This window comes from Planococcus citri, chromosome 3 (assembly GCF_950023065.1).
Source record: "Planococcus citri chromosome 3, ihPlaCitr1.1, whole genome shotgun sequence".
NCBI lineage: Eukaryota > Metazoa > Arthropoda > Insecta > Hemiptera > Pseudococcidae > Planococcus > Planococcus citri.
The window spans coordinates 81,722,879-81,741,365 of record NC_088679.1 but is presented as its reverse complement, the minus strand read 5'-3'; the positions used below and the strand labels follow the sequence as shown (position 1 = coordinate 81,741,365).

The following is an 18,487-nucleotide window of genomic DNA, read 5'->3' as shown; positions in this document are numbered from 1 at the left end:
ACCCAAAATGGAAAGTATAATAGAGAATAAACCAAGTGAATAGGTAAGTATAGGCGAGTAATTAAAAGAGAGACAGTGAGTGAGAGAATGAGTCAGTGTGAGTGAGTATGATAAAGTGAGTGAATGAGCGAGCGAATTGAGTGAGAGAGCGTTCGATCGAGCGAATACAAAAAAAATAAATAAAATAATAAATAAAATAGAAATTGTACGAATAAGTACCTATAGTTAGATACCAACATTAAGGTGAGAAAAAATATACAACATAGTTAAAGGCAAAATCGATTAACTGTTCATTAAAAGTTATTGTTGATAGCATTCAAATTAAATACCTGGGTGATATGCTGGATCCAAGGTTCTCTTGGGACGCCCATGATTTATACCTGCAAAGTAAATTAACAAGGGAAATATTATTTACTTCTAGGCGAATTAATTTCCAAAAGCGTAACCGCTACCGAGCCACCAGTCAGTATTTCGCACCTGCTGCGGATTATTTTCACAAAAACCAACGTCGGTAATTTTTTTATTTTAGTACTTTCGCTTTCTATCTCGCTCTCTCTCTCACACTCTCTTCTACGTCCGCCTCTTTCTCTCGTTCCAAAGTCGTAAAATACGAAATTTGTGAAATTTTTATTCGCTCGAGCGTAGGTCAGGTGTGTACAATATAGCATATTTATAATAGACGTGTAACCGCGTATAAATACACATGGGTTATTAGGCGACGACACTACATTATCTTCGCAACGAGTAAAATAAATGCAGCGTATGTACATATCGCGGTTTCTATGTACTTGAAATTCATCGAAAATCGTAATAAGCAAATTTTCCGCCAAACATAGTACGAGTATGTACATGAAAAAAAGTTGACAGTATATAAGTTGAAGAACCTTTCGGGCCAAAGGCGAGTAAAGAAATGAAGATAGTACAGGAAAAATGGTAAGAAGGATAATTTTGTTACGAGTTAGAATCCGATTGCATATGTTATTATACCAATGTCCTCTTCCTATTTTACAATGTAAGAATAATTATAGGTACGTGTTAGTTTTTAATGTTAAAATAATTAGCTTATACCATATTTTACCAAAAAACAATGGAGTTGAAATTAAAATATACATAAGTACCTAAGTACTCGTACATAAATATGTACATATGAGCCCAGTACTATACGCGATAGATACATATAACAGATAGGTACCTATATTTAAATAAATAAACATCGACACGTCTTAATCCGATAAATAGGTCCATACTACGTAATTATATTAAATATATATGAGCAATTTAGCATATTAGTTCATCAAATATACATATACGTAAAATATACGTATGTAGTTACATACAAAAACGTACAACAGTATTGAAATAAATTTATAAGCATAAATCAGATCTGCTGAGATACCTGCATCATCTGATCTATGTATTTAGAATTGTGTGGGCCTTCCTATAGGTACTTATAGTTAGTGATTCTTTTTAAAAGATATAAACTTGCTTCGTCATCATTAGAGCTAGTGAGTTTCAAACGTTTAAAATTCAACATGCTGTAGAGAATACGTCTTCAAAAAGGAATAATAATTTTGAAGACCTGACATTTGATTATGAAGATGAACCTATCGGTAATACATGTTCCCAATCCCCCAAGTCACATCGCACATTCTGTTTAGTAAAAATGTCGCGACTTCGCATTTGCAGCTAATTTCGCACACAATGATACAATCGATGTTTAAACTTGGAAGTAGGTAATAGAACTGAGCACGAGCACAGTTGGTTACTCTATACTCTTTCCAGCAGATCGTATTACGCACGATGCGCTGGCAGGATAGTGCGGTATACGACTTTTCACCGAATTATCCAACTAAAATTAGCGATACGTAGGTACATATCTTTGGTACCTACTACCTACCTACGTATAGATAGGAAAAGGCACTCTACCGATATAGCTTAGCTTTTTAAACGACGATAATAATCGGATTATTCAACGGCCGAGTTCTAATCCAGATAATGAAATATCCGCATTTATCGCATTCCACTCGAGTATTTTCACAAATGGCAGCGTACCATAGGTAACCGTAATACCTACGAAAATTCATCTTCACAACGTAAAGATTTAATTGGAGCTTCGTGCGGTGCTGCCAACAGCAAAAGGAGAGAAATGACGGCAAGAAAAAAGTTTCCGACGTTTGGGGTCGAATTTTATATAATTTTTTACTCGCCGAAGATCAAATGATTCGTTAAACTTGGTACCTAATTTGAAAACTCGTTAATAACATCGGCAACGGTTCGATAAAACTTGAAAACAGAATTTAATTATAAACCTTTAAAAAGTATAGGTATCGCATCAATAACTAGGTGGGTATTGATCGCTGTACTAAAACAGGAAGTTTAGGTAGCCCCGATGTAAAATAGTCTCAAGTTTTACGTAAAGTTGCACATCTCGATATTTACAAATGTTTTTTTTTTATATTATTCAATTTTCAACCATGGTCAACAATAAGACACGTTTGTAGACGCACAAATCCAGCTTTGAGTACAAATACAATGCAGGCATCAACTTAAAGATTGGATCTGATTAGATCAAAAAATTGATTAAGGTAAACTACCAGTTATGGACCACTTTTTTACAATTAATCGCCAAGACATCATTCATGACTCAATTTTGATGTTTAAAAAAAAAAATAATCCTTGAAGCTTCCTCTTTTACTTTAAGGTGTTCAGTTTTGAAAAAAAATAATTTTCATTTCCCTAATTCCTATTTGAAATAAGGTCCTAAAAAAGGCAGTTTTTGAAGAAGTAGTACCTACTGTTAGACAGTATTCAGGCACTATTGAGATATAATGGGAGGATGCGAAATATTCCTTAGCGAGCGAAAGATTACAAGTCTCCTTATACAGATACTCGTAATATCAAGAAGGAACTATCGTATGATACATCAACATAATAAACCAACCAATGTATAAATTAGGCTCACTTTTGTGAAATAATTAGACACATGTTCGTTTCTCCAATGTAATCAATATAGTCAAATCACATTAGTCTCTTAAATATAAGGTTTTCTCAAATGTATAATTTCACCATATATATATATATGGAACTTGCTTACTATCCGAGACCCGGTACATCGTACTGACGATCCGAGGCCCGCGTCTTTGACACTTGGAAAAATTTTAAAGAGTGCCTGGTAAATTCGTTCGCGCATGCGCCTTGCTAGCGGCTATCAAGCCTGGTCTAGAGCCGTTGGTGCGATCTCCAAGGAGTGATTTATATAGGAATGACGCGAGTATGAAGTTTCTGTGTGGGGTGAAGTAAGGTAAGCTGTATATACTGTAGGTATGATACCTACTTTGTGAGTCCCAGACAAAAATTTGTCTATAGCATCCCTGAAGTGTGTACATCATGAAAATATAGTTTTTAATACGAAAACGTTCCGAGACCCGCTAACGGGCCTCGGAACGTCGCGTCGGGTCTCGGATAGTCGATGTCACTTCCAGAAATGGGCCTGTATAAGCTGTAGCAAGCCTGTATATATATAGGTACGTAATTAGAACAGAGACACTATGCTCAACCACCTAATCACGTGTACGTTTGAATTTACCAAGCCATGTTGAGGGCAAACATGAGAATAGGATGGAAAAATACACGCACATATCTACCACAATGGACGAACAAGAAGTGATGTGATTTCGAGATTGAACCTAGCTAAAGTTATACCTAAAAGTTGTGGAATCGATCTCAAAAGCTGATAGGCTAGCGCTACTTTTACCAAAAAGTGGGGGAAATATAGAAATATAATAATGTTATGATGCGAACCCCCCCCCCGCTGTTAATAACATTAGCGCAGACCCCCGCTGAGTCTCAATAATATCTTCAAATTTGCAAGTACCTACATCTTACCTTAATAAATCAAATGATCCCTAAGTTGTCAAGACCTAAAGGACAGAATTACCAAGTCCTATAGGATCTCACCCACTTGAGAACCATTACATAATGCACTGCCAAGCCAGTGAGGCCATAACGCCACCTTACAGTACCAATTACGCATAAGAACCATTACATAATGCACTGCCAAGCCAGTGAGGCCATAACACCACCTTACAGTACCAATTACGGATCATGCAAATATGGACAGAAGCGTTTAATTTTTTTTCACTCTGAGACCAGTAATAGTACCCTGAGAACCACATTAGAAAATTTTCATCATCAAAGTTCACAAATATTGAAGTTGAAAAACTACCAATTGTGGACCAGTCTGTAATTGGTAACCTGACAACCCTCTTGAAATTGACAAATTCATTGAAAAAAAAAATTATCTACCAATTACGGATCAAACCAATTACAGACCAAAACTGAATTTCACAATTTGAATGTTTATTCACCAGAACATGAAAATATAGGTGTCATTCCATAGGTAATGGGCAGGGGTGCTAACCTTAATTATTTTAATTAAGGTTACGGTTTCACTCCAATTTTTTTGTTGACATTTTTCGGTTTTGATTTCGGTTTTGGTTTTGAAATTCAAAATTTCGGTTTCAGTTTGGGTTTCGGTTTTACTCACAAAAATTCCAGTTTTGGTTTCGGTTTTCGGTTTTTTTGGGTTTTACATATTTTTTAAAAAAATTTCTTCGCAACCCAAACAGCAACAACCAAGGACCGAATTTGTTAGGTTCAGTTCATTATATTTATCAATTTCCCTGGATTTCGACTTTCGAGTCTCAAAAGTCAAAAATTAGAAAAAATCTCCCCAAAAAAATTTAAAAAACCGAAAAAAACCCAACAAAAAACCTTAAAAAACCTTAAAAAACCCAAACTGAAAACCGAAAAAAAACCGAAATAAATTATATCGGTTTAGGTTTTGGTTTCACTCACGCTGCTTCATTATTTTCGTTCTGGTTTTTTACGGTTTTTAAAAAACCTATGAAATTTCGGTTTTTGTTTTCAGTTTGGGTTTGAAAATGGCTAAAATTATGGATCTTATTTGGGTTTGGGTTTGGGTTTTCGGTTTTTTGCGGTTACGGTTAGCACCCCTGGTAATGGGCTCATTTGGTCTTTTCTATTTATTGAGATAGCCGTGTTTTTGGTGAAAAATTTAAAAAAATCGAAAATTGAGGTTTTGATGGATTTCAATGTAGAACACATCCGACTATCACGTGTTAAAGTATCAAGGCCGCAGGTGCTCCCCAATCGGAGAAAAACGGAACTAAAGTTTTTCTAAGAAGGGCCCATTTGGTTGATTTTGTTTTTTTTTTGTGGTAAATTCGCTTCCGAAAAAATACCCTCCAAATTCTACTGCACCCAGTTGCCAATGACAACATGCGTACCACTCAAAAACACGATTTTGCTAGCTGCAGCGGTAGCTGTGTGGCATTAGTAATGGATTACTGAAGCGGAGGTGTGGGTTCAAATCCCACCTCGGGAAGGGAAGAAATTTAAAAAAAAATTTTTTTACGATTTTAATTTTTGCAAGTTGAATTTTGACAGAAAATGTAATTTAATCATTTTTTTTTCTGCTTTTGAACAGGGTAATGAATTTTTATGCAAAGTTTTAATTCATTAAATCATTGTTTTTCAGGCTTAAAATGTTCATAAACATAAAAAGATTGAGTGAAAAAAATCACTATTGCAGGTGGGTAGTAATACTTTACATTAGAAACAATAATCTTCAATTTTAGGTATGAAGTTTTGGGATTACACAAAATTTCAGCTTTTTTCAGAAAAAAAACTTTGCAGGTGATTTTTTCAAAAGTTGAGCTTTTCAGATTTTTATTTATGGATCTTTTTGGTGTTTTTTTTGTTGCACTTTTTGGGCTTCTATCCAGCTCATATGATTGCTCCGGAGGTCTACTTCACCCCCCCCCCCCCCCTCACCAATAACTCAATATTGACCAAATGGGCCCATTACCTGCGGAATGACACATATGTGGTATGCAACATAAATACATAACACTTGGCTTATAATCATCAATTTTGAAAACATTACAGCGATTTCATGTTTGAACATTGTCATTCTACCAAAAAGCACCTAACATAAACCTAAAATCTGCAAAAAAGTAGTTCTTGGTCTTGGTACTTAGCTTCACTCATAGAAACCAAATGTTTGTCGAATATACCTACTCTTTGGATCAATGCAATTGAATTGATTGAAAACCCTTGTACAAATTTAACAAAGACAAGTTTCGAACTAGCTAGGCCTTCGCAAAAAAAAGATCCGTAATTGGTACCCCGGTCCATAACTGGTAGTTTACCTTATGTTTGAGTAGATCTGACCTGCATAAACCTCTCTGATTAGATCACAACAGACCCGTGGGAGGGGGGAGGGCATCCATCCGACTATACCCCTGATCAGATTCGATCATTTCCTCCTGAAAAGTCTTCAAAAATTTTGAACCTTTAGAACGTTTCGTCATTCATTTGATGATTAAACAAGATTGCTGGTGAAATGTTCAGGTCAGGAGTACCAAGAACACAAATTACACTACTTACTCGTAGAAAGGATCAATCATGCGACTCGATATCTTCTAAAAATTTCGAACGTTATAATATTACGAGAAGGTAGGCCTATAGGCTACCTAGCACGTGAGCGATACCTCTAGTCATGAAAGGGAAGTTTAAACGTTGAAAATTTAGTTGAGATAGGTTAGATATGAGACTACATCGTCATAACCGTATCGAATTATGAAAATACGACAAAAACAAATTAACATAGCTACGTATAGCGTAACCCTAACATCTTGAATTACATTAACGCCGGCTAATCCTTCCGAACTAAACAGTCTTAATCGCTTTTCCTAGGCACCCAGTGCCTGCAACCTAACCTAACTAACTAACCAACTACACACGAGATAGTTAGTTACCTATACGTACGAGTACGTCTTGTCGCGTCGCATTCACCTTCCTTCTTCACCTATACGTACAATCCAAGCACTAACGTTTTTGTTTTGAATTTGGTTTTCCACTAAAACGAGTAGGTACCATTACTTAGATAAGCACTTAAGTTTATCAAGGGGTGAACAAAACTCGAGCGATGTTGTTTGAAATTAAAATATATTGCCTCGCTCCTTTCGAACATTCACTGCGATGACCGTAGAGACGTTTGCAAAGCCAATGTTACAATATTTTACGTAGGAATTGAGTGCTCGCTGACTCCCCCCTTGATTTTGCACCACCTCAAAAATTCGAGAAAAAGAACCTACCTACGTATTGTAGGTTGAGAATTGAGATACGAGTAGGTAGCGCGTCATACGCTACGACTGCGACTGCGACTGCGGTTTCGCAGTCGAATAAAAAGAAGCGAATCTGCATTTAAACAATGACAAGCTAAAATAGGAAATTATTCGGAAACACGATGGGCGTAACGTATTCGTATTTCAACATTTATCACGAAGGAAGGAAATGTAAAGGAGAATCTGCCGATTACTGCGTGACATTTTCAAAGCACCGCTCAGCGGCGCGGCGCTGAATGTTGCGCTGCTTTGAGCATGAAATTGCGATGCAGAGGCCGAGGCCGAGGCGGGGTTGGGTTTTTGCGCAAAGCGTCATCATCATTAGTATCAACGAATTAATCATCGTTTATTACGTCTGCCTTACATTTCCAAATTTGCAGGAAAGGGATTTTCATTTCGTATTTGCGGAGCAAGCGGTCAAAAAGTAATTCCCCTTTGTTGATTACGTGACATGTTTTACTTTTCAACGACATTTACCGGAAAAACTTTACCTCGCTTAGATACGACTACGACTACGAAAGTACGAATACGAGTAGGTACTTGTTCGTATCGTATCTCGTCTTGTACGTCTCCTGCTCATATCTGCTTCAACAACCTTTCTCCTCGGCGTACCCTTTCTACTTTCTGTAGTCTCTATACACTCGAGCTATTCTTGTATCGCTCAACCACAAATCACTATATTCGTTCAAAATACGAGCATACATCGTGTAACAGTGTGTTTGTATGCATATTGTACCTACGTCTACGTGAGAAATACGTACGTACGTATAGATATAGATTTTGCAAATGCACAGAAGCAGCGGTTAAGCTGTATAGGTAGAGGTATGCACTTTTAATGTTTTCATTTTCAATTTATATTATTCTATCGCAGCTCAGTCGCGTATTACGGTGTGTTGCTTTGCGTTACCTAATACTTGTATTCAATACTTCAGTTTGCACTTTAAAAATTTATCATCTTATTAACGTCACATTGACTGCTTGATGAGGTTTAACCAAACTTTCAAGTTTCATTATTTCATAGTACCGAGACTGACACAACATTTATTGCGATGTTTCAATACACACAATGAGATCATTTTCCAAAATCCATATTCATAATTCAGTTAACGAGCCAATGGTACAATGAAAACCACGAGCAAAATAATGATGGCTCACGCAGGTTTAAAAGATTTAATGAATAATCAGATCCGGTCACTACAGGTACAAAATTTTCCCAACTGGACACAGCAACAGCTTGATCGAAAGAGTATCCAAAAATATATCACCAGCCAAAATTTCAGGAGCCAAAGTGCATTTTTGATTAATTTGATAAAAATTTTTTAAAAATCACAATTGGATCAAAAATTGAGGAAAAATCAAAATTTCCACAAAATTAACGTAGAAATCTGAAATTTGCTACATGCCTCACTTCCGACCCACCAAATCGATTAAAAATTAGTCCGAAACGTTTCGAGCATTTCTGGAGCGTTTGACAGATTTTTGAAAGTTGCAATTTCCTCAACATTTTCCCCAATGAAGTAGGAATGCTAAAATTTACTTTGAACCCTAATTACAACATGCTAGGTAGACTGCATGGAGGTAGTTTCAAGCAGTTCTGGAGCCTCTAGTGATTTTTTGAATTTATTCCAGTTTTTCAAAAAATGTCATAAAAGCCGAGGATGAGGCTAAGACCAAACCTAACACCTTGGTGTGTGCCCAGCGTCAAAGCTGCAACTTGAATGGGCTACAACATCAAGCCGTCTCAGGAAGTACGGGAGAGGAGAAAACAATCTGAAAATATCCCTGAAGCAGCAACAGGAAGAGCAGCAAAGCTTGCGAACCTCGATACTCAAGAGTCATAAATACTGCTAGTGCTAGACACGAATCCTGTACAAAAGCGAGAATTCGGCGTCATAACCCGATCTTTGGGAAAGTCGGCTTGATGGCGCAAAGGGCAGCCCCCTCATCGAGCTATACTTCCTTGGGCTAGAAACCCATAGAAGCGAAAAAAACAACTTCTCGAGAAAACAAAAATAAGAAGAAACCAGCTGGAAAATCAGGGAACCCTGTTGGGCAGCAGGCAAAAAAGCCCACGCTATGGAAGACACAAAACAGGCTGAAGATTGCAATCTGGAATGTGTGAGGAATAAATGGAAAAGAAGAGGAGCTGGAATACATCTTGATGCAGAGAAACATCGAGATAGCTGGTATCATGGAAACCAAGAAAAAGGGCAGCGGCACTGATGAACAAGGATAATTCACCCGAGTATATGCTGGAGTAGAAAAAGCTGAATGTGCCAGAGCAGGGATTATGATTTATACCTGGAACAGACTCAAAGACAACATCCAGGCATATAGAATAGGGAGTGAAAGACAAATCGAGATAAATTTGAAATTTGGGAACCAAGATATTTCAGTGATTGGCATATATGCTCCAGATGAAGGCAAGAGGAGGAAAGTGACGAGTTCTACAAACAGCTCCAAAAGACCATTGACAAGATTGTTGAAAATGGTCTGCCAGTGGAACAAGTTAAAAGCTTCAAATATCTCGGGTGTGAGCTATCATATGAAGTAGAAGTTGATGCACAACTTAAAATCAGTAAATTCCTGAGAGTAAGCAGAGCAATAAACCGAGCCATACCTCCAAGAAAAGTCAGAGCCAAAACTCGAATAAGAATCTACAATACGCTGGCAAGATCAATGCTGTGGTATGGAAGTGAAACATGGACAATGAGAAAGGATATAAAAAGCAGAGTAACTGCAGCGGAAAGGAGATTTATGAGAGCCACAGCAGGATATACTAGATGAGATAGGAAAAGGAACGAAGACATCCTGAAGGAGCTAGGAGCAGAGCCAATCATTAGACAAGTGAAAGATTACAGAAAGAAGTGGCAAAAACACCTTGACAGAATGCCTGATGAACGGTCCCCTCGAAAATTCAAAGAATACACTAGAGGAAGACCGAAGAAAAAACTTGATGATACATCGGCTAGCAATTCTTCTACAGTTTCCCAGACGGTCTGAACAGCCCACCGGATCAAAGTTCAATGATGATGATGATCTTTCGAAAGACTGGAAAAAGAATTATCTTGTATGGAGTGAATCAAACTTTGGGGTTTCATACGTATTGATGTGTTGAGAAAGGATAGGTAAAGAATAGTGTAAAGCAACATCAGCAAAGAGAAACGTCGAACATTGCACGAAAAAGACACATAACGGAATTTATTGCAGCGATAGCATTTCGCTTGACAGCCAAAAGGAATCACGTCACGATTTACGAAACACAATACTATAATATGCATGGGTACCTACTACCTACCTAGTTAGCTATGTACAATGTACCGGTAGTTGGAACGTATCCTCCGAGCTTAAAGAACTACTCCACCCCTCGTATTCTCGCATCCTTCGCATTCTACGCATCCTTGCTACGCCAACGCTTTATCATCAGTGTCCGACAACCGACATACGTCTACTGAACACCTACGCTTCTGAAATTCTATCGGAAGCATTCAGTTTGTATTTTTGCGTACTCTTTTTCTATGACCAATTAGCTCTGGCTGAGATCATCAATGTCCATCGCAAAGTGAGGACGATACTGCACCAATTACATGTAGGTAATTTGCACACGAAAATGCGCTGAGCAAGATCTGGGCCAAGCAATTGATCGAAGAAAAAAGTGAAATCAAAAGATAGTTGAGACCTCGAGATTTCAGCAAAAAAAAAAAAATCGTTAGATGCGAGTAACTGTGTGCGAATTGTTAATCGTATTATCACGAACTCGAATTCATTTCTCGAGATGCTTTCGTCGCGGCTTCTTAATTTTAAAAACCCCTCTGAAAAGTGAAAACTTGACGACCCAGACACGGGTTTACATTCGCAGCCCGAAAGCTTTCATTTGAAAGAAAGTCTTCAACGCGTTTTAAAAATTTTATCTTTTTTTCCGTTCATCTTTCCCTTCTCTCCGCTATAGAATAACAAAGCAACACTGACGCTCTAATATTAGTTCGTTCTTGACGTGAGCTCGTTTTTATATGCGTTAATAAGGTTTTTTTTTGGCTTTTTTGTTTTTTCTTCTGTTTTATTTTTTCTTTTACTTTTTTTTAATCAACTTTTTCTTTCTTTCGGCGCTTAGCTTCGAAAACAATAACACCAAATGTGCAGATAAAAACACAAATACTTGTTTAGTGTTTTACTGATCGTAAAAACTTTTTTATAACGCCATCTCAATATTACATTATGGCAATATTTTCGCTTTTTTTCTCATCTTTTTATCTTCATCTTTTTTTCTTTTTTCGTAACAAGAAAAATAACAAGCAGACGATAGCGCTGGAGGTAAATTCAATGTCTAAAGAGATACTTACTAAAAAGCCGAGGATGAAAAAAAAAAACAGCAAAAAAAACACGAAAAATATCGAGTTATAGTCTTTATGATTTTGGCTTTCAACAAGATGGAATGCAAATTGCAACTCACATCATATCTTCAACATGTTTAGGAAAAACAACATAAGTAACCATATAAACAAACAGATAGCAAGTTAATCTATCTGCGTTGAAGGAATATATTCTATTTGGCGAACAAAACCTTCTATGGTTAGTTCGGAGTCATATTTTATTCTTCGCTGATTGGCTGCAGTTACGTACTGGTAGGTGGCTTCATTGGAGAAAAAATAATGTTTTCTTTTTTTGGTTGCTCGAAGGAATGAAGAATCTCCCACGCTTTATTCTTTTTGTTTGACAATTTTTGGAAAAGTTTGTATTCAACTATTTTTGGCTAATAAGAGTCTACAAATCGGTAACTCGAGGTGTATTCAACAGACCCCATACTCGCTGTCAGCGTTGTTATTTGTAGGTGAAAGAAGCAGGCGCTGGCGTTGGCGTCTCGTCTTTGCCCTGCTTTTGCAGTTGTTCGTCGTGTCACGAGCGAGTGCGAGTGCGAGTGCGAGTAAATCTTAACTTTATTTGCGAAAGTTCGCGCGCATTTTGCAATCGCGAGGTAAACTTTCGAGGTGAATATTTTTCAATTACACTTTAGATAAGTGGATCCGTAGCTGGCGTAAACTCGAGCTAGCATCAGCCACCGTCCCGCCGAAGGCAGCGGCATCCTTTACCTATATGTATTCAACTTTACTATAGGTACCTACTCGAAATGATGCGCTTTTCCGCTCGAGCGAAGCATTAATGGAATAAAGATAACCTTTTGACTCGTGAAAGGATGTGTGTGATTTCCTATCGTTGTGAAGTTTACTATTTATTTTTTGCAATTTTTTTATTAGGTATTTATTTTAGGAATGGCGCGCTTCACTATACTTACTCTATTCCATAAATACGTACTTTTCTAGTTGCTTGCATTCGATAGTGAGCGCTAGGAAAATAGAAAAATTATTCCGGAAGTGTTGTGTTGTTTTTTTCTTTCGAAAAACTAACATAAAAATGCACTTTGGAATTTTGAATTTTAGATTTTTGTAGCAATCATTAAGTAGTTATTTTGGGCAGAAAGTCTTCAATAGATCCAATAGTGCTTTCAAAGGCACAATTTTTGGAACAACGAGGTCAAGGTGACGATCTGCACAATTGTTTACTAGTATAGCGTTCGGTTAGAGCAAGTGTTGCCACCCAATAAAGTGAAGGTACCACAACAGCGTTAAAGGTAATAAATTGGATCCAAAAAGTGTTTAATGCCTGTATAGAAACTTCAAAAATGCCAAGACTATGGCAACAGGCACATGTTGTTGCATTACAGAAACCAGGCAAGGATGCAAATGACCCAAAGAATTACAGGCCTATCACCCTGTTGTGTCATCTATACAAGATTTTTGAAAGAGTCATTTTAAAGCGCATGGCTGACTGTATAGATGAGGGGCTCATCAGACAGCAGTCTGGATTTAGACCAGGAAAATCATGCACCGACCAGATATTACACTTAACACAGCACATTGAAGATGGCTTTGAAAATAAGAAAGTCACTGGAGTAGTGTTTGTTGACCTCACACCCACTTGACAAGAGATTTGCCGTTTAAGCCGAAATGACCCTTGATTTTTGTAAATTTGCCATTTAATAGACGCGCAAAAATGACAGTAAATTTGCCGTAGAAAAAACGCCGGTTAGAAAAAGCTACTTTTTATAAAAACAGCCATTTTTGACCAGCGAATGGCAGAATTTTTCCATTGCCGAACTGCCGGTTCTCACAAATTAGCTGTATTTTATTCACCGATTATAGTGCACATGCGCAATGGGTATTCACAACTTCTTTTTAAAAAATTGAATAAAAGTACGAAGTGCGGTACATGTATACCGCTTGAAGACAGAAATATTCACCTAGCAATGATAGCTGCGTGGTTAGAGCATTGGATCGTCAAGCGGGAGTCCTGGGTTTGATCCCCGCTTGGGCTAGAAATTTTTTGTAGATTTCCGGTTTTTATTCAGCGATTTAATGCATTAGGTATTGAAACAGCAGCCAATTTTTTCCTGGTATTTTTTTAATGGCAAATATACTGTCATATTTGAGCCGGCTTTTTCACTGGCTTTTTTAATCGGCGAATCTATTGTCAAGTGCCCGTGTAGAAAAAACCAGATATATACCACAAGTTTACCACAAAGTAGGTGGTATATCACTGGTTTACTGTCAATATACCATCAACTTGTGGTATACCACTAGTAAATGCACAAGGTAAAATTTACTACTGGTATATAATTTCCTGAAAATGTAAATGCGAAAGTTTACCACTGGTTTACCATCTAGTAAATTTAACAACATGGTACATCAATGGTAAATGAAGGATAGTAAAATTTACCAGTGGTTTACCATCTTATGACAATGTTTTACTACCTAAAAAATAAAACCATGTAGTAATACCACTAGTAAATGTAAGGTAGTAAATTTTACTACCTACCTATTGTGGTTATACCAAATACAAAATAATCATTGTTTACTTTGCTAAAGGATAAGTTATTTATGTCCAAACGTTGTAGGTTATTCATAATTTTTTTGAGGTACCTATTATTTTCATCAACTTTGAAGTTTTTTAAGCACATAACATTTTAAATTTCATCATTATATATAATTTGGTACTTATTTTATTTTTTTAAAGTTATAAAAAGCCCCAAAAACAAAACATTTGGCCTACCTTTATAAAAAAAAACATTAAAATTACTAAATAATGCTATCCATTCAGAAAAATACAAATTTCTTGTGTACTGGTTATGTATAAAATGAAATATTATTCATAAATTATTTTTTTATCAAGGTTTTCAGGTGTTTTTCAGGTTTTCAGATCATATTTTTTCAAAAATTCAAGTAGGATACACTATATTTTATGTCATTCCCATCCCTTCACCTGATTTTCACTGAAAAAATGTACATCTCACATCACCTATCCTCATATAAGCGTCCGCAAACAAAGTGTACAATTTGGTATCATGTGTAAAATGTCACCCAATAAAATATTTTTACAAAAAAAAAAATGAAAAAAATAAAAAAAAAATCATCACATCACCAAAATTTGGCTAAGTCCAAATTTCCTAAACAAATAAACGCTTATAACAGCAGTTCCATCATCGAACATGGCAGCCCAGAGGTTAGGGCAGTGGAATACTAAGTGCAGTTCGGGAGGTCGTAGGTTCAATCCCCACCCAGGGCACAAATTTTTTCATTTTGAAAAATTTTTTAGGTAGCATTTTAACATCAACTCTTGCTATTCTGTGCACACAATGTGCATTTCAAGCCTTTTAAAACAATACAAAGGGCTAGACTTGCATTTCCAAACCAGTAGTAATTTGCATGGTATACCAGTGGTTTACGTGTTTCAATTGATGACTTGTATACAACATAGTATTCAACATAGTATACACCTAGTAAACTACTGTGGTATACACCTGGTTTTTTTTTACACGGGTGGGCAGCAGCTTTTGACACAGTGTGCCACTGACTACTCCAGTATAAGGTGTACCAACTTACAAGGGATTTTAAATTTATACAGATAGTCACTATGTTGATGAAAGATAGAAGATTCTATGTGACACTCAATGGTAAAAACAGCACCTGGAGGCGGCAAAACAACGGATTGCCCCAGGGCAGTGTTTTGTCACCAATTCTTTTCAACATTTACACCAATGACCAACCAATTGGACCAGATACCAACCACTTTCTGTATGCAGATGATCTTGCACTAACTACCCAATATGATATGTTTGTGGAGGTGGAGGACATACTAAACGAGGCTATAGAAGAACTGGACACTTACTATAAAGGTAACCACCTCAAACCGAATTCAACAGATAGAGACATGCTCTTATCATCTCAGAAATTGTGAAGCAAAGCGTCAATTGAATATTCAATGGGGTGGAACAGATCTGAAACATGCAGATAACCCCAAATACCTGGGTGTAACCCTAGATAGGTCCTTGACCTACAAAAGACTCTGTGAGGCAACTAAAATGAAAGTTGCAGCCAGACAAATATAATTCGCAAAGTAGCAGGCAGCAGTTGGGAAGCTAAGTCCCAAGTTATGAGAGCATCTGCACTGGCACTGTGCTATTCAGTTGGGGGAGTATGCCTGCCCTGTTTGGAGTTGTTCAGCACATGCAAGTTAAGTTGATGTATCCTTAAACGAAGCACGTAGATTGGTGACAGGGTGCTTACACCAAAGACCATTGAATAACCTATATGAGTTGAGTGAAATTGCCCCACCAGCAGTCAGACGTGAGGTTGCATCCATGGTAGAGAAGACGAAGATGCTAAAAAATCTGCTGCATCCTATGTATGGTGTACGGATATGAAGAACTGGCAGAAATCCGCCTCAGATCTAGACACAGTTACATGAAAACAGTTGAAGAACTAAAAGATACCCCTAGCACAGACAGATGTGGCATATGGAATGCAGGTGTTGAGGGGAGCGGAGTCACACGATCTAAGTACAACCTTCATAGATGGCAGTTGGCTGATGATGATCTGTGTGAATGCGGCAATGTTCAGACTGACAAACACTTATTTGAGTGTGAATTATCAGGAAAAATCGATCCTGGAAAATTAAATGGGACACTTGACTATGAAGCAGTTACATTCCTTGAGTACTGACAGGAGAAGGGTATTTAGACTTAGACTCAGATTAAGATTTAGATTGTGTTTTTCATGTTAATTTAGGCATGTTGACCGGATATGAGAAAAAAAAAGCGCTTTACTCGTAATAAGACAAGACCTGCTCGACAGAATTTTCAATTTTACGATTTCATAGCTAAACGATCGCAACGAAACAATAGCCATCTCTCTAAATTTAAAGCAGTCAAATTTCACTGCTTAGCAGTCACGACATTTTGCCTTTTTAAAGCAGTAGTTTTTTTTACTGCAAAACAGTGAAAAATTACTGAATTGGTCAGTCAAAATGATTTTTTACTGACCAATTCAGTAATTTTTCACTGTTTTGCAGTAAAAAAAACTACTGCTTTAAAAAGGCAAAATGTCGTGACTGCTAAGCAGTGAAATTGACTGTTTCAAATTTAGAGAGGCACCAAAGCACAGCAACGTAACGTAGTTTTATGTACTCGTATGTAATACGAGTGAATAGTGATGGCCTTTGTATAGTTTTAGGGCACCATTTGTATTTTGTACGAGTTCATTACCGTGTTGACGATACGTGAAGCGTGAAGCGAATTGATCATCTAAATGCTTATTTTGTCGTGTGGAAACGTAGATTTGTGCGCCCTGTCCTTCGCTTTCTTTTGCAATTTTTTCACATATACAGCGAGAAATCAACTGTAACACGCGTGGTTGCTTCTTTTCGAATCAACGTCGTTTTGTTTTGTCTACAGTATAACGGTACGTTACGTTGTTATATTGTATAGAGAGATGTTCATCTACATGCTTCTATCGTAATGTAATAGGTACATTCCGAGTACAACTGCCTTAACTGGAAGAGGCCGTGTTATGTTTACATATGAAACATTTTTGAACCGAATAAATCAGATTCCGTAGCACATTTTTCGATTTTTAGTGAATTTTTAAAGATCAACTTTTTGGCCAAAAATGAGAAAAAAATTAAAATTTTGACTCGCCGAATCGATTGGAAACGGTTTCGAATGCTTTTTCAGCAGTTCTGGAGCCACGAGCAGATTTCGCAAATATTAGCCTTTTGCAGACAAAATTTCAATTTTATGGAGAAGTAGGAAGAACGTACTTGTGAAAAGACACATTTTGGCGAAAACAGTTTTGGTGCCCAACCCTTCAATTCGGAGCTGTGGCGGTTCAAAGTTTTATTTTGTCAATTTTACCCCAACCACTACGATAAAAATGTTTGAAAAAAATCATGTTGAAAGGTCCACTGTTCTCCTACACATTCCGTGTGGTACCAGAATTTTCCCCTCACTACTCATGGATACAGAATTTTTCTCGCAAAAAACGCGTTTTTTGGCTATACTGACCAAGGAGGGTGGGTTGGGGGGGGCGGAAATTCCGCTCGAAAATTTTCGTTGGAGGTACCCAACAATAATCCATCATGATTTTACAAATCTGGGAACAGGGCCATTTCACCTATCTTACCTAGGAATACCCTTTGAAGAAGGGTCATTCGTTACAGTAGGTACACCCTGTATATTTGTTGGTATGTGGGACAAAACGAGGAAAATGAAAACGTAAATTCTATTTGACGAGTGTATTCGTAGATTAGGGCAACCTGTCGATGTCGGTATGAAACTTTTTTGGCGCGGTTACCTCTCGCGTATAAAAGTTTCCATATTCAGATTTTGCGCTCCATGTATCTGTTCGTTCTTCTATTCTAATACAAATAGTTTGAAAAAGTCGAACGCAATTCGCTATAAAATACCCAGACTTATATATTTATACCTCACCCATACACTATATATATAGTCTAGGCGGCGCGAGCCAATGACGATACGACGGCGGCGATGCTCGAATAATTCAATATTTTTAAAAATTCTCGGCGAGTTGTTGTTGGAAAAGTAGGTATAGTACGAGAAAAATGTCGGTATATGCCAAGTTTTAGACTTTATCGAAAATTCGAAAAAACTTTCGCAAGAATTTCTATAAATCAAGAAATAAATAAAAATAAGTGTTTTCGAAAACTATACGTAAGTATAGCGTATCACGAAGACCAACTCGGCAGCTCGAGCTCGAACGTAACTCGCTCGAGTATTCGGAATGGCGATGGCGGTGTCGCGTCCGTTTCGAATCTGCTCGTTGGACTTAACAGAGGTCAGTGTATTTTGCTCATTTTCGCCGAGGGATTATCAAATTGGATGCATGATGTTACTCGAAACACGTAATAATCTGTCTGGTTGGCTGGCT

At 37.2% G+C, this 18,487-nt stretch overlaps 1 protein-coding gene across 5 annotated transcripts in view; it reads right to left on the bottom strand.

The window, feature by feature from the left end:
- LOC135839796 (octopamine receptor beta-1R-like) overlaps window positions 1-18,487 on the bottom strand; it is a 342,285-nt gene that overhangs the window by 82,291 nt on the left and 241,507 nt on the right. For 4 of the 5 annotated variants that reach the window (XM_065356004.1, XM_065356003.1, XM_065356001.1 and 1 more), the window contains one exon: window positions 330-380. The exons of the other annotated variant lie outside the window; for it this stretch is intronic. In XM_065356004.1, the coding sequence (XP_065212076.1) occupies window positions 330-380 (51 nt within the window). The remainder of the gene's footprint in view (window positions 1-329; window positions 381-18,487) is intronic. 5 annotated transcript variants of the gene reach the window in all.